The 16,603-nt window shown below is 48.8% G+C and overlaps 1 protein-coding gene across 1 annotated transcript in view; it reads right to left on the bottom strand.

The window, feature by feature from the left end:
• Positions 1–10,937: 10,937 nt before the first annotated feature.
• Positions 10,938–16,603, bottom strand: part of LOC121866283 (neuroligin-2-like) — a gene marked incomplete at its 3' end in the record, with an annotated part of 107,488 nt that continues 101,822 nt past the window's right edge. The window contains exons 5-6 of the mRNA XM_042365901.1: positions 14,977–15,179; positions 10,938–11,129 (exon numbers count right to left, since the gene is read on the bottom strand). Coding sequence (XP_042221835.1) covers positions 10,938–11,129; positions 14,977–15,179 — 395 coding nt within the window. The remainder of the gene's footprint in view (positions 11,130–14,976; positions 15,180–16,603) is intronic.

Raw genomic sequence — 16,603 nt, 5'->3', positions numbered from 1 at the left:
ATTAGGATGGGGAGGTTAGTGAGGGTAGGGAGGGTTAATAGAGGTAAAAGGGAGGGTTAGTGGGCGTGGGACAGGGAGGGTTTGTTGGGTAAGGGAGGTTAGTGGGAGTGGGGAGGCTAATTAGAGTGTGGGAGGGTTAGTGGGGTGAGGGGAGGTTAGTGGGAGTAGGGAGGTTAGTGGGGAGGGTAAGGGGAGGGTTTGTTGGAGTAGGGGAGGGTTAGTGAGGATAAGGGAGGGTTTGTTGGATGAGGAGGTTAAATGGGATAAGGGAGGGTTGTTGGGTAAGGGAGGGTTAGTGGGAGTAGAGGGACTGAGTGGGGTGTCGGGAGGGATTAGTGGGAGTAAAGGGAGGGTTAGTAGGGTAGGGGAGGTTAGTGGGGTAAAGGGAGGGTTAGTGGGGTAAGGGAGGTTAAGTGGGGAGTAATGGGAGGGTTTGTTGGAGTGGGGAGAGTTAAGTAGAGGGTAAAAGGGAGGTAGTAGGGGTAATGGGAGGGTTTGTTGGAGTAGGGAGGAAGTAGTGGGGAGTAAGGGAGGGCTGGTGGGGAGTAATAGGAGAGGTTAGTGGGGTAAGGGAGGGTTAGTGGGGTAAGGGGAGGGTTAGTGGGGGTAGGGAGGTTAGTGGGAGTAAAGAGGAGAGGTTAGTGGGGTAACAGGAGGGTTAGTGGGAGATGAGGGGAGGTTAGTGGGAGTAAAGGAGGCTAGTTGGAGTAGGGAGGTTGAGTGGGAGTAATGGGAGGGTTAGTGGGGGGTAAGGAGGGCCAGATTAAAGTGCAAGGGAGGTTGGTGGGAGTAATCGGGAGGTTAAGTGGGGGTAAAGGGGGCTAGTAGGGTAGGGAGGCTGGTGGGGAGGAGGGAGGTTGGTGGGGGTGTGGGAGGGTTAGTGGGGGTAAGGTAAAGAGTTGAGTGGGAGTAACAGGAGGAGGTTGAGTGGGGAGTAGGGGAGGGCTATTGGGGTAAGGGCAGGTTAGTGGGGTGTGGGAGGGTTTGTTGGAGCAGGGGAGGGTTAGCAGAGGTGGGGAAGGGCAGGTTAGTGGGAATGTTAGGAGGGTTTGTTGGGTAAGGGAGGTTAGTGGGGTAAGGGAGGGTTAGTGGGGTAAGGAGGGTTAGTGGGTAAAAGGGAGGGTTAGTGGGGATAGGGAGGGTTTGTTGGGTAAGGGAGGGTTGTGGCGGGAGTAGGAGGGGGGGGCTAATAGGTGCTGGGAGGGATGGTAGGGTGAGGGGAGGGTTAGTGGGGGTAAGGGAGGGTTAGTGGGAGTGAGGGAGGGTTTGTTGGGTAGGGGAGGTTAGTGGGATAAGGGAGAGGGTTTGTTGGGTAAGGGGGTTAGTGGGATAAGGGGAGGGTTTTGTTGGGTAAGGGAGGGTTAGTGGAGATGAGGGAGGGCTAGTGGCAGTGTCGGGAGGGTTAGTGGGGTAGGGAGGCCTGGTGGGAGTGTGGGAGGGTTAGTGGGAGTAGGGAGGGTTAGTGGGAGTAGGAGGTCAGTGGGGTAAGGGAGGTTAGTGGGGTAAGGGAGGGTTAGTGGGAATTATCAGGAGGGTTAGTGGGGTAAGGGGAGAGCTATTGGGGTAAAAAGGCAGGTTAGTGGGGATAATGGGAGGGTTGTTGGGTAGGGGAGGTTAGTGGAATTAAAGGCAGAGTTAGTGGGAGTAATGGGAGGTTTGTTGGAGTAAGGAGGGTTAGTAGGGGCAAGGGAGGTCAGTGGGAGTAAAGGGAGGGTTAGTAGGGTAAAATGGGGTTAGTGGGGTAACAGGAGGGTTAGTAGGGGTAAGGGGAGGCTATTGGGGGGGGCGGGTTAGTGGGGTAATGGGAGGTTTGTTTGGGTAAGGGAGGTTAGTGGGGTAAGAGGAGCGGGTTAGTGGGAGTGTGGGAGGTTTGTTGGGTAAGGGGAGGTTAGTGGGGTAGGGGAGGGTTGAGAGGAGTGAGGGAGGGTTAGTGGGGTAAAGGGAGGTTAGTGGGATAAGGGAGGTTTGTTGGGTAAGGGAGGTTAGTGGGAGTAAGGGGAGGCTAGTGGGAGTATGGGAGGGTTCAAGGTGGGGTAAGGGAGGTTAGTGGGAGTGAGGAGGGTTTGTTGGGTAAGGAGGGTTAGGATAAGGAGGTTTGTTGGTAGGGAGGTTAGTGGGATAAGGAGAGGTTTGTTGGGTAAGGGAGGTTAGTGGGAGATAAGGGGAGGGCCTAGTGGGGTGTGGGAGGTTAGTGGGAGTAGGGAGGTTAATGGGAGTAGGGGAGGTTCAGTGGGGTAGGGAGGGTTAGATGAGGTGGGGAGGTTGGTCAGAAATGGGGAGGGTTTGTTGGGTAGGGGAGGGTTAGTGGGAGTAAAAGGGAGGAAGCTGGAGTATGGGAGGTTTGTTGGGTAAGGGGAGGGTGTAGTGGGGTAAGGGGGGCTAGTGGGGAGATGGGAGGGTTAGTAGGGTAGGGAGGTTAGTGGGGAATAAGGGAGGTTAAGGTGGGGAGGTTAGTGGGGTAAAGGGAGGTTGAGTAGGGAGTAACAGGAGGTTAGTGGGAGTAAGGGAGGTTAGTGGGACAAGGGAGGGTTAGTGGTGTAAAGGGAGGGTTAGTGGGAGTAACAGGAGGGTTAGTGGGAGTGTGTCAGGAGGTTAGTGGGGGTAACAGGAGGGGATTGGAGTAGAGGTAATGGGAGGGTTTGTTGGAGTGAAAGGGAGGAGTTAGTGGGGGTAACAGGAGGGTTAGTGGGGAATGCAGGAGGTTAGTGGGGTAGGGAGGGTTGGAGTGGGAGTGTCAGGAGGTTGAGTGGGGTAACAGGAGAGTTAGTGGGGAGTGGGGAGGGCAAAGTGGGGTGTCGGGGAGGTTAGTGGGATAATAGGAGGGTTAGTGATGGGTAAGGGAGGTTAAGTGGGGTAACAGGAGGTTAGTTGGGAGTAAAAGGAGGGTTAGTGGGGAGTAAAGGGGAGGGTTAGTGGGGTAAGGGAGGGTTAGTGGGGTAAGGAGGGTTAGTGGGGTAAGGGGAGGGTTAGTGGGGTAACAGGAGGGTTAGTGGGAAGGGGAGGGTTAGTGGGGAACAAGGAGGTTGTGAGGGAGGGTTAGTGGGGTGAGGAGGTTAGTGGGATAGGGAGGTTAGTGGGAGTAAGGAGGTTGGTGGGTAAGGGAGGGTTAGTGGGAGTAGGGAGGGCTGAGTGGGGGTGGAGGAGGGTTAGTAGGGAAGAGGTTATTAAGATAGGAGGTTGAGCTGGGGATGGGGAGGGTTTGTTGGGTAGGGAGGGTTAGTGGGATAAGGGGAGGTTTGTTGGAGTAGGGAGGTTAGTGGGATAAGGAGGGTTGTTGGGTAAGGGAGGGTTAGTGGGGTAAAGGGGAGGGGCTAGTGGGGTAATGGGAGGGTTAGTGGGGTAGGGGAGGGTTAGTGGGGTAAGGGAGGGTTAGTGGGGTAAAGAGGAGGGTTGAGTGGGGATTAAGGGAGGTTAGTGGGAGTAATAGGAGGGAGTTTGTTGGGTAAGGGAGGGTTAGTGGGAGTAAAAGGGAGGTTAGATGGGGATGGGAGGTTTGTTGGGTAAGGGGAGGGTAGTGGGGGTAAGGGAGGGAGCTAGTGGGGTAATGGGAGGGTTAATTGGGAGTAGGGAGGAGTTAGTGGGAGTAGGGGAGGTTAGTGGGAGTAGGGGAGGGTTAGTGGGGTAAAGGGAGGGTTAGTGGGGTAACAGGAGTTGAGGTGGGAGTGAGGGGAGGGTTAGTGAGGTAGGGAGGGCTAGTTGGGTAAGGGAGGTTGGTGGGGTAATGGAGGTTAGTGGGGTGCAAAGGGAGGCTAGTTGAGCTGAGGAGGGTTAGTGGGAGCAATGGGAGGGGTTGGTGGGATGCAAAGGAGGCCTAGTAGGGTAAGGGAGGAGCTAAGGTGGGGTAAGGAGGTTAGTGGGAGTGTGGGAGGTTAGTGGGGGTAAGAGTAGGGTTAGTGGGGTAACAGGAGGTTAGTGCAGGGGTGGGGAGGAGCTGTGGGGAGTGGGGCAGGCTAGTGGGAGTGTGGGAGGCTAGTTGGGCAGGGGAGGTTAGTGGGGTAGGGCAGGTTAGTGAGAGATGGGGAGGTTGTGTGGGTAGGGAGGTTAGTGGGAGTAAGGGGAGGGTTAGTGGGAGTGGGGAGGGGTTAGTGGGGTAAAGGAGGTTAGTGGGATAGGGGAGGTTTGTTGGGTAAAGGGAGGGTTGAGTGGGGTGAGGGGGCTAGTGGGAGTGGGGGGGTTAGTGGGGTAAGGGAGGGTTAGTGGGGTAAGGAGGGTTAGTGGGGTAAGGGAGGGTTTGTGGGGTAAGGGAGGTTAGTGGGACAGGGAGGTTTGTTGGGTAAGGAGGCTAGTGGGATAAGGGAGGGTTTGTTGGGGTAAGGGAGGTTAGAGTGGGGAGAGGGGAGATAGTGGGGGTATGGGAGGGTTAGTGGGGTAAAAGGGAGGGCTAGTGGGAGTAGCAGGAGATAAAGGAGGGCTGGTGGGGTAAAGGAGGGTTAGTGGGGTGGGGGTTAGTGGGGTAAAGGGGAGGGCTAGTAAGGAGGGCTAGTGGGGGTAACAGAAGGAGATGGTGAGGTGAGGGAGGTTATTGGGGTAATGGGAGGTTAGTGGGGTAATGGGAGGGTTGAGATGGGGTAAGGAGGCTAGTGGGGTAGGGAGGTTAGTGGGGTAACAGGAGGGCTAGTGGGTAGGGGAGGGTTAGTGGGGTAAGGGGAGGTTAGTGGGGTAAAGGAGGTTAGTGGGGTAAGGGAGGGTTAGTGGGGGTAAAGGGAGGGTTAGTGGGGTAGGGGAGGTTGGTGAGGTGTGGGAGGGCTAGTGGGGGTAAGGGGAGGTTAGTGGGGTAAGGGGAGGGTTAGTGGGGTAAGTGAGGTTAGTGGGGAACAGGGAGGGCTAGTGGGGTAACAGGAGGCTAGTGGGGGTAAGGGAGGGCTAGTGGGTAGCAGGGAGGCTTGTGTGGGGTAGGGGAGGGTGGTGCTGGGAGGCTAGTGGGGTAAAGGGAGGGCTAGTGGGGTAAAGGAGGGCTAGTTGGGGGTAACAGGAGGCTATTGGGGCAAGGAGGGCTAGTGTAAGGGTTAGTAAGGGGGAGGTTAGTGGGGTAGGGGAGGTTAGTGGGGTAATGGAGGGTTAATGATGAGGGTAATGGGAGGTTAGTGGGGTAATGGGAGGTTGGTGGGGTAATGGTAGGAGGGTTAGTGGGGGTAAAGGAGGGTTAATTGCAAATAATGGAGGGGTAGTGGGGTAATGGGAGGTTAATGGGGCAATGGGAGGTTAGTGGGGTAAAGGGAGTGGGGTAAGGGAGGGTTAATGGGGGTAAAGGAGGCTAGTGGGGTAAGGGAGGTTGGTGGGGTAATGGGAGGTTAGTGGGGTAATGGGAGGGTTAGTGGGGTGGGGAGGTTAGTGGGGTAAAGGGAGGGTAGTAGGGTAATGGGAGGTTAGTGGGGTAATGGGAGGTTAGTGGGGTAAGGAGGGTTAGTCATAGGGAGGGTTAGTGGGTAAGGGGAGGCTAGTGGGAATGAGGGAGGTTAGTGGTGGGGTAATGGGAGGTTAGTGGGGTAATGGGAGGGTTGAGTGGGGCTGAGGAGGTTAGTGGGGTAAAGGAGGGTTAGTGAAGTATAAGGGGAGGGTTAGTCTGTGGGAGGTTAGTGGGGTAATAGGAGGAGGGTTAGTGGGGTAAAGGAGGGTTAATGAGGGGTAATGGGAGGGTTAGTGGGGTAATGGAGGTTCAGTGGGTAAGGGAGGTTAGTGGGGGTAAGGGAGGGTTAGTGGGGTAAAGGGAGGTAGTGGAATGGGAGGAATGGGGTTAAGGAAAGGAGTGGTAGGAGTAATGGGAGGGTTAGTGGGGTAATGGGAGGTTAGTGGGATAAAGGAGAGGCTAGTGGGGTAAGGGAGGGTTGATGGGGTAAAGGGAGGGTTAGTGAAATGGGAGGGTTAGTGGGGTAATGGAGGTTAGTGGGGGTAATGGGAGGGTTAGTGGGGTAAAGGAGGCTAATTAAGAGGTAAGGGGAGGTTAGTGAGAAGGGTAATGGGAGGAGTGCTGGGGTAATGGGAGGTTAAGTGGGGTAACGGGAGGGCTAGTGGGGTAAGGGGAGGTTAGTGGGGTAGTGGGGAGGGCTAGTGGGGAGATGGGGAGGTTGGGTAATGGGAGGTTAGTGGGAGTAAAGGAGGTTAGTGGGAGTAGGGGATGGTTAGTGGGGTAAAGGGAGGCCTAGTGGGAGTAAGGGAGGGTTAGTGGGGTAACGGGAGGTTAGTGGGGGTAAGGAGGTTAGTGGGGTAATGGGAGGGTTAGTGGGGTAAGGGAGGGTTAGTGGGGTAATGGGAGGGTTATTGGGGTAAAAGGGAGGATTGGGGGTAACAGGAGGTTAGTGTGGGGGTAAGGGGAGGTTAGTGGGGTAAGGGAGGGTTAGTGCAAGGAGGGTTAGTGGGGGTAAGGGGAGGGTTAGTGAGGTAAAAGGGAGGGTTAGTGGGGTAAGGGAGGGTTAGTGGGGTAATGGGGAGGTTAGTGGGAGGTGAGGGGTAAAGGAGGGTTAGTGAGACAGGGAGGGTTAGTGGGGTAATGGGAGGTTAGTGGGGTAAGGGAGGGTTAGTGGGTAAGGGGAGGTTAGTGGGGTAAGGGGAGGTTAGTGGGGGTAACAGGAGGACTGGTGAGGTAAGGGAGGGTTAGTGGGGGTGAGGGAGGAGGGTTAGTGGGGTAAAGGGAGGGCTAGTGGGGTAAGGGAGGGTTAGTGGGGTAAGGGAGGGTTAGTGGGGTAACAGGAGGCAGAGATGAGGGAGGTTAGTGGGGTAACGGGAGGTTAGTGGGGAGGTAGGGAGGTTAGTGGGGTAAGGGGAGGTTAGTGGGGTAAAGGGAGGCTAATGGGGTAAAGAGTGTTAGTGGGGTAAGGGAGGGTTAGTGGGGAGTAACAGGAGGTTAGTGGGGTAATGGGAGGTTAGTGGGGTAAGGGGAGGGTTAGTGGGCAAGGGAGGTTAGTGGGGGTAAGGGGAGGGTTAGTGGGGTAAAAGGGAGGAGCTAGTGGGGTAAGGGGAGGTTAGTGGAGTAAAGGAGGCTAGTGGGGGTAAAGGGGAGGTTAGTAGGGGTAAGGGGAGGGTTAGTGAGGGTAAGGAGGTTAGTGGGGGAGTAATGGGAGGTTAGTGGGGTAAGGGAGGGTTGGAGATGGGGTTAGTGGGGATGTGGGAGTTGAGTGGGGTAAGGGGAAGAGGATGGGAGTAGGGGAGGGTTAGTGGGGTGTGGAGGGATGATGGGAGTAGGGGAGGTTAGTGAGGTAAAGGTGAGGTTAGTGGGGTAATGGGAGGGTTAGTGGGGTGAGGAGGTTAGTGGGGGGGGTTAGTGGAGTAAAGGGAGGGCTAGTGGGGTAAGGGAGGTTAGTGGGGTAAAGGGAGGTTAGTGGGGTAAGGGGAGGGTAGTGGGGTAATGGGAGGTTAGTGGGGTAAGGAGGGTTAGTGGGGTAAGGTGAGGTTAGTTGGGGTAATGGGAGGGTTTGTTGGAATTAGGGGAGGGTTAGTGGGTGGGGGAGGTTGGAGGTGGGGGTGATGGGAGGGTTAGTGGGGGTAGGGGAGGGTTAGTGGGGCAAGGGGAGGGTTAGTGGGGTAGGAGGTTGAGTGGTGGGGAGGGGCTAGTGAGGTGCAGGGGAGGTTAGTGGGGTAGGGAGGTTAGTGGGGTAGGGGAGGGCTAGTGGGGTAAAGGGAGGGCTAGTGGGGGTAATGGGAGGTTCGTTGGGTAAGAGGAGAGTTAGTGGGAATGGGAGGGTTAGTGGGGTAATGGGAGGTTAGTGGGGTAAGAGGGAGGTTAGTGGGGTAAGGGGAGGTTAAAGGGAGAGGGAGGAAGTCTTGAATTCTGATTTACGTCAAATCAGTAGAGTTTAATAAGACTTTGTGGAGGTTAGTGTGTTAATGGAGAGATAGTGGAAGGGCGGAGGTAGCATTAAACGTATACTGTGTGTGTGTGTGTGTGTGTGTGTGTGTGTGTGTGTGTGTGTGTGTTGGTGTGTGTGTGTGTGTGTGTGTGTGTGTGTGTGTGTGTGTGTGTGTGTGTGTGTGTGTGCGTGTGTGTGTGTGCGTGTGTGTGTGTGTGCGTGTGTGTGTGTGTGTGTGTGTGCGCGTGTGTGTGTGCGTGCGTGTGTGTGTGTGTGTGTGTGTCAAAGTACTGTTTTTGGTACCAAGACTAGATCTTTGTGGGGGCCTGTTTTGTGGGGGCCCCATGGCTCTACCCTCTTTAATCTGACCCTGGCCGCCTCTGACGTCCACAAGACCGTGGGTATAAACAACAAGAGAAGCACTCAAAGGTGGATACAATGTCACAAAGGGGGTTGGCATCGTACTCAGGGGGTTGACATTGTACTCAGGGAGTTAGCATTGTACTCGAGGGTTGGCATCGTACTCAGAAGGTTGCATTGTGCAGGTTTAAAAGGCTTTCGTTATACGACATAAAAACTATCAATTCTGACAGCACAAAAATTTCACGGTGATAGTTCTTCCCTGAAATGCAGAAAATATTTAGGTTTTGAGCAGAAAAAAAAAGTAAAACTTGCTGAAACTTTATCCAGTCTAGACTATTTGCTCTTATATTTCTCTCTCTGTTGGGGCATTTCTACTGAACTGAGATTCGTAACTCAACCGGATGGCAATACTTTTTTTTTTCAATAGTTTTACATCACAAAGAATCGAGAACAGTTGGTTGGTCCCCCTCCTCCAACTATACAGTAGGTGTTAGAATAAAACCTAATTCTAAAGTTGTTAGGGATATAAAAACAACCAACCGCCTAAACAAGATATTAGTATAGTACATTTATAGACGAAAACTGAAAGCGATCTTTTATCTGTGGAAAGTAGGTAAGAAGGAATCAAACTTCTCTTGGGCCATATCCCCTCTTCCACCCTACTCACTCACGAGAGCTGAAGATAGGCGTTTGAACTGTATCTTATAAATACTGAATAACTTGGCGTATCAACGATCAACACATCCATTAACCACAAGAAGTAAGAACCTTTATAAAAACTGCAAAGGGAGCGATTAGAATATATTTATAGAAAACGAAAATGAAAAGAGAAAACGATAAATTTAAGTTTCAATGGGAGACTGTGATATTCTGTACCGATGGCAAATTCAATGTTTCAAGGGACATATCAGGGTCTCATAACACATATTCGACTTGTGGTGGGTAATGAAGCTATATTTGTTCTTATAAGATTAAAAAAAATAGTATATTACCAACTCTGATCCCCTGAAAAAAAAAGGTACTCGTTGTCTATAAAGGTTCCAACGCATTTAAATATTTGTATCATGTTTAAATTGGCAAAACCGTGAGTGAATTTCAAGCCCAGAGACAAAATGCGAAAGCTGAGGTAAAAACAATAGTATCGTGCATTTATACACAATCCTCTTCTGTCCCTTGAAGTCATAAGATGTTGGCTCCTGTGTTAAAGGAGTGTTAACAGGATGCTGAGCTTCTCCTCTAAGAGAGAGAGAGAGAGAGAGAGAGAGAGAGAGAGAGAGAGAGAGAGAGATATTCAACTGAATACAAAAACGTAAACACAATAACTGCCACAAGGTAAAAAGGGAAAAGTCTGTTATAAAAACAAAAAAACAGTGTAATACAAAAAAAATAAAATAAACGAGATATTAACGACGGATATTTATGCCAAGTAATAATTGGAACAACTTGCAGAAAGGTAAAGAAAAGCATATACTCATAAAGGGAACATACGAGACGAGTATTTATGTCAAACAATAAGGTCAATAGTATGGTGTTTATGTTGACAGGACGAGGATGTGGGTTGGTAAGTCCTCCGCCGCGCCATAACCAACCACAAAGGTGCCATAATTCTGTACGTTAATGATAGGAAATACTATAGTAGACGCAAAGAAGCAAGGACGCATGGAAGCACAGAAGTACGGACGCATGGAAGCACAGACGCAAGGAAGCACTGCAGCACAGGCACAAGGAGAGGAAGCACTCAGTCTTGTGCCTCTTCCCCAAGACAGAGGCGAGACAACAGAGGAAATAACTGGTGAACGAACCAAGAAGATATTATCAAAACGAATGTGACTTAAACAGGTAAAGTTAGATGGAAAAAAAAGTTTAAATAAATTTTTCCATTTACAAACAAATTGTGAAGTGGCCGCACGTCGTTCGTGTGTCTGCAGTGGTCGTGAGATCCCTGGTAAAACCTCCAACTACAAAATAATATTTCTCCTCATCTGAGCTTTAAAATGAAAATATTTAACTCATTTGCGTACAGAATACTCTTGAATACACCTGTTTATTACATTAAAAAAGATGTAGGCACTATTTGTCTATTTCTTTCATACTATTGTAACACCTTTTAGATGACTTTAGTTTACTTTATTGGTCAAAGTTGACTGAGAACCTAATTTCTATAACAATATTTATCTGATACGAGTTACTCAAAGGTGTTAACTTGTAAGCCGCTCAGGACGACGTCAGAAGACCTCTCTCTGCTGTGTCTGCTGTAAGTGAATACAACGTAGTATGTGCCAGACTGTAAAGGCAGGTGGTGGTGGTGTGAGGGCAGGTGGTGGTGTGAGTGTTCAGACACCCCCCTCCCTCAACACCACACACAACATCTCTAAAATTGAATGAACAACCTCCATATCCGTGACGATTAAACCTCACCCAGTGGTCGTAATATCTTTAATGTTCTGGTTTAATCAAGGAATTGTTTAATCACACACACACACACACACACACACGTGCGCCACTGTGCCCGACTAACACGATTTGCAACCAACTTTTGCGCCATAGAGCTGTGTGTATGCATGTGTGTGGTCGGTGTGCCCGCCCGCCATACACGCTGCCTGATGAGAAAATCTTATCAGCAGAACCAAGCAGCCTGGTGGGGAGATGAAGTGCTCGGCCCGCACCCATCTCCCCCTCCTTCATGAGCCACCGTCTGCCATCCTTACCGCTTGGTGACGGCCTGGCCTGCCATCCCTGCCACTGGTGACGGCCTGGCCTGCCATCCCTGCCACTTGGTGACGGCCTGACCTGCCATCCCTGCCACTTGGTGACGGCCTGGCCTGCCATCCCTGCCACTTGGTGACGGCCTGGCCTGCCATCCCTGCCACTTGGTGACGGCCTGGCCTGCCATCCCTGCCACTTGGTGACGGCCTGGCCTGCCATCCCTGCCACTTGGTGACGGCCTGGCCTGCTATCCTCGCCACTTGGTGACGGCCTGGCCTGCCATCCGCACCACAGAGTTATCAAACTGTACCAATGTATTATAGGAACTGGGAACTAACTCACTCTATTAACACAGCAGACACACAATGCCCCCACACACAATGCTCCCCCCCCACCACACACACACACACACACACACACACACATACGCACGGACGGATGGACGGACGCACGCACGCACGCACGCACGCACACCCATAATAGACTCGCTGAAGCTACGAATAGTTTTCTTAATTTCCATAAAGTTTTGACTATCGTAGAAACTAAAGATTCAGTGAGAGTTTAGGTTAGGTTAGGTTAGGTTAGGTTAGGTTAGGCTAGCATCTGAAACACTTAAATACATCATCATAGAGGGTTTTCAAAATTGGCTGCTACTGTTTTCAAGTGTGTGTGTGTGTGTGTGTGTGTGTGTGTGTGTGTGTGTGTGTGTGTGTGTGTGTGTGTGTGTGTGTGTGTGTGTCCCAAATACATCCAATTTGTGCACATTAAGAAGTTTAGGATTAATGCGTGATAAAACTAATATATAATCCATTAGCCACACTAAAAAAAAAAAAAACGTTTATTTTACCCAAACCAACACAGGCTCCAGAAACAGTATCGGACAGACGCATCACCTCTTAACACGCGCCCTTAGCTAACAACAAAAGCTCAAGGGTATACTGTACAGAGGCGAGCGAGAATGTGTGTGAGTCTTCCTGGCTCATTATATCTTTGAGAGCAATTTGAAGGTTCAAGTCGGTACCTCGTCACACCAGCAACATTAGTGAAACTCCAATACCACCACACTACATCAATACCACACCATACCACACCATTATTATACCAATACCACCACACTACATCAATACCACACCATACCACACCATTATTATACCAATACTACCACACTACATCAATACCACACCATACCACACCAATACCACCACACTACATCAATACCATACCATCATTACACCAATACCACCACAATACATCAATACCACACCATCCCACAACCAATACCACCACACTACACCAATACCACACCATTATTACACCAATACCACCACACTACATCAATACCACACTATTGACCAATACCCACACCATTACTACACCAATACCACCACACTACACCAGTACTACCACGCGATCACACCAGTACACCATCACCCTTACACCAGCAGCACCAAGTGAAGCACCAGTAGCTCGCGCGTGGTTGGTGTTGATGAAAAACCACACCAGCTGCCAGCTTCACCAATTACTGGGATTAATCTTAAGTGCCTTCAAGTGTTGCTGTTTCTCGTGTGTGTGAACGTAAACAACTTTCCCCCAGCATGAGTACAGTACACCAACACGCCGCCAGAGTCCTCCCCTCCACACACCCCGTGAGGCACCATCACCAAGACGCTCCACTCTGACACAGGGCGCTTTTATTTAATGTCATTATAAGCAGGGACCGTAATATCCGGATTCAAGGGAGGAGGGAGGGAGGGAGGGAGGAGGGAGGGGAGAGAGGGGAGGGGGGGAGAGAGAGAGAGAGAGAGAGAGAGAGAGAGAGAGAGAGAGAGAGAGAGAGAGAGAGAGAGAGAGAGAGCCTCATCCTACTTTAAAACAAAGATGGTTTATTTTTTGTAAAGTTTCCATTATCAGGTGTAACACTCACCCAAATATTGCGAAATTGAGGAAAAACAGAGATAATTTGGTATACGACCCGGGGGAGAGAGAGAAGGCTGGCGAGTGCCTCTTCCTGCGCGAAGGAGGGCGCTCTTTAGGTGATACTTATTTACCAGGAAATTCAATCCCGGCTGATCGATAACCAATCTGCCGCAATTTTCAGTTAATTTCGGCGGCTTCTACCTCCGGAGGAGATGAGAAAAATTTATCAGGATCTTGGGTCTATACACTTGATCTTATATATATATATATATATATATATATATATATATATATATATATATATATATATATATATATATATATATCCACAATGAAAACATGGATAAGAAAAAACTAGATAAAATCACTATTTTCAAAACAAATCTGCTTAAGGTAGAGCTTGTGTTATTCTGATGTTTCAGTTTAAGTCAACTACCTGTGTTGTCTTTCGTATTGACTCAGGTGAAATACCCATGATGTAAGACCGTGAATTAATGATGTATTTAGTATTTCATTAATGACCTTAAAGCACTGCTAATGATTTTTTTTAAATGTGACGATGGTTAGCTTTAATTAATAGCATTAATTTATTACAGGTAATTAGCTGTGTTTGTGTAGTTACTAAACGTCATCAGTTAACTTTTTTTTGTAATATTCAATTGTTTTGTATTTGTTGTACATCTTAACTGTGTTATTGACACCTGTAGTGAAGGGGACGACCGAGGAAGTACTGTACTGGGTGGTCAGGGTGTGGGTCCAGGCTTGACGGATATTGGACCGAGTCTCGAAATCATGTGACGTCACCATTAGCTACAGGTGACGTTACCAGCCATTACCTTATACCAGGTCACTATTTCCTTACACACTTGGCAATTTCTAGACCTTCCCATTCTCTTACACCTCTCCCTTCCTCTCAAACCTCTCCCTTCCTCTCAAACCTCTCCCTTCCTCTCAAACCTCTCCCTTCCTCTCAAACCTCTCCCTTCCTCTCACACCCCTCCCGTCTCCTTCATTCCCTACCCTTCGACTACACCTCCCACCCCTCTCATATATCCTCCTCTGCAATCCCTCCTCCTCCTACACCCCTTCCCCCCCTCCTCCTCCTACACCCCCTCCTCCTCCTCCTCCATTCATTCTTTTCTCCTCCCTTCATCCTAATCCTCTTTTACTTTTTTCTCGTAATATATCAACATAAATCTTCATGTGGAAATAAGGAGACCTTCATCCGGCCATCTCGTCTAGCGAATTTCTGAATTATTTCCCTTATTTCTCACTCATATCCCTCCCTTATTTCTCACTTCTCTCCCTCTTTGTACGTGAGAATTATTTCCTCAAACTTTAATTATTATTATTTTTTATTTCAACCTATTTATTTAGTTATTTTTTTTATATATAATTTAGTCGTATTTTTCCGTATTTTTACTTTTGTTTCGTCTTTTTTATTATAGTTTCTCTTCTTCTTATCTTATTATTATCTTATTATTGTCTCGTTTTCCTTATTGCAAAAATCCATAATTACCTTTAATGTATTTTAGTATCTCCTTGTATTATTCTGTTGCATTTTTCGTGTTTTTTTTAAGTTTCTTTATTATTATTTTCACTATTTTGTTTTTTTCTGTTTGCATTCTCATATTTATTTGTGGTGTTGTTGTTTTTATTATTATTGTTGTTGGTGTTGATGCTTCATAAACCAGCATCATTCACTAACTCACATTATCATCACAATTCCTTATATTCTTCTTCTTTGTAATTATCTTATCATATAATTACAAATTTCACAACTAATTTCTTTCATAAATCGCAATTATTTTTTCTTAATTAACATAAATTTTCATCTTAACTTACAAAATATTTTTCTTTTCATTACAAAATCGAGAGAAAAAAATAAATTATTAACTCCAGGAATAAATTTCAGCTCATAACACCAGCGTCTCTTTCAGCTAATTGTTTAAGTAGCCTGAATGCTAATCTGATTACGATATAAGTGGATCCTTAACTAATCCTCCCTCCCCCCCCAATCCTTGAGTCTTATAATCCTCCCCACAGGTCTTATATTTAGTTCAGGGTCTTATAATATATACCAAGGGCGGTCTCACCATCCTCCCCATGTGTCACTATGGAATGTATTCATAACATCTCCACTACACCCCCCCCCCACACTCAAAAACACCCCCACCCCTACACACAGCAGCAGCATCTCACTCACCTCACTCACCTCAACCTGTGCCTTCATGATCAAGTGGAGGTTCTTCGTCCTGAGACACTTTTTCAGTTCGTCTCCTAGCGGGGTGTGGGAGCAGTTGATTGAGTGTGTCAGCTGCCTCGTGTACTTCATTGGATCATGTACCAGTGACCACGGCGCCAGGGAGGACCCGCTCATCAGGACGGCTCGGTGGAAGAGTCGCGGATCTGTCAGGAGGAGAGTGAGTGAGTTAGTATGTTGTGCTGGGAGTGAGCGAGTTAGTATGTTGTGCAGGGAGTGAGTTAGTATGTTGTGCTGGGAGTGAGTGAGTTAGTATGTTGTGCAGGGAGTGAGTGAGTTAGTATGTTGTGCTGGGAGTGAGTGAGTTAGTATGTTGTGCTGGGAGTGGGTGAGTTAGTATGTTGTGCTGGGAGTGAGTGAGTTAGTATGTTGTGCTGGGAGTGAGTGAGTTAGTATGTTGTGGTGGGAGTGAGTGAATATGATGTAAACAGCTAAACACAATAACAATAAGGTAAACACGGGGTAAACAAAAGATGAATACAAACTGAACATATGAAGGGTAGATGAACACAAGGCTCACACAATTTGAACTCTCGGTGAACTTCATTGAACACCAAACAAAAAGTGAACACAGAAAGATTTTCAGAGGGCGGGTAAATTTATAGGCTGTATGAACGAGGGCAATGACTGGGTGAAAGGATTACTCCACCATTACTGGCTAAACTAATATATATTAAAGAGTCATAATCATTTAATGTCAGTGACGACAACCACAGAGCGATGATGACGACGACCACAGAACGATGATGACGACGACCACAGAACGATGATGACGACGACCACAGAACGATGATGACGACGACAGAACGATGATGATGACCACAGAACGATGATGGTGACCACAGAACGATGATGATGACGACCACAGAACGATGATGATGACGACCACAGAACGATGATGATGACGACCACAGAACGATGATGACGACGACCACAGAACGATGATGACGACGACAGAACGATGATGATGACCACAGAACGATGATGATGACGACCACAGAACGATAGAGATGACGACCACCAGAACTGATGATGATGACCACAGAACGATGATGATGAGCGACCCAGAACGATGATGACGACCACAGAACGATGATGATATTACTAGACGATGATGATGACGACCACAGAACGATGATGATGACGACCTCAGAACGATGATGATGACGACCACAGAACGATGATGATGACGACCTGGAACGATGACGACCACAGAACGATGATGATGACGACCACAGAACGATAACGATGACGACCACAGGGCGATGATGAAGACGACCACGGACCGATGACGACGACGACCGCAGAACGATGATGACGACCACAGAACGATGATGGCGACGACCACAGAACGATGATGACGACGACCACAGAACGATGATGAAGACGACCACAGAAGGATGATGATGACGACCACAGAACGATGATAACGACCACAGAACGATGAAGAAGACGACCACAGAACCCATGATGACGACGACCACAGAACGATGAAGAAGACGACTACAGAACAAAAATAATGACGATAACCACAGACCGATGATGACGACGACCACAAACCGATGACGAC

Source organism: Homarus americanus, unplaced genomic scaffold (genome assembly GCF_018991925.1).
Source record: "Homarus americanus isolate GMGI-L3 unplaced genomic scaffold, GMGI_Hamer_2.0 scaffold46842, whole genome shotgun sequence".
NCBI classification, from domain to species: Eukaryota; Metazoa; Arthropoda; class Malacostraca; order Decapoda; family Nephropidae; genus Homarus; species Homarus americanus.
Note: the sequence above shows the minus strand (reverse complement) of the source record. Positions and strands in the feature narration are given on the sequence as shown.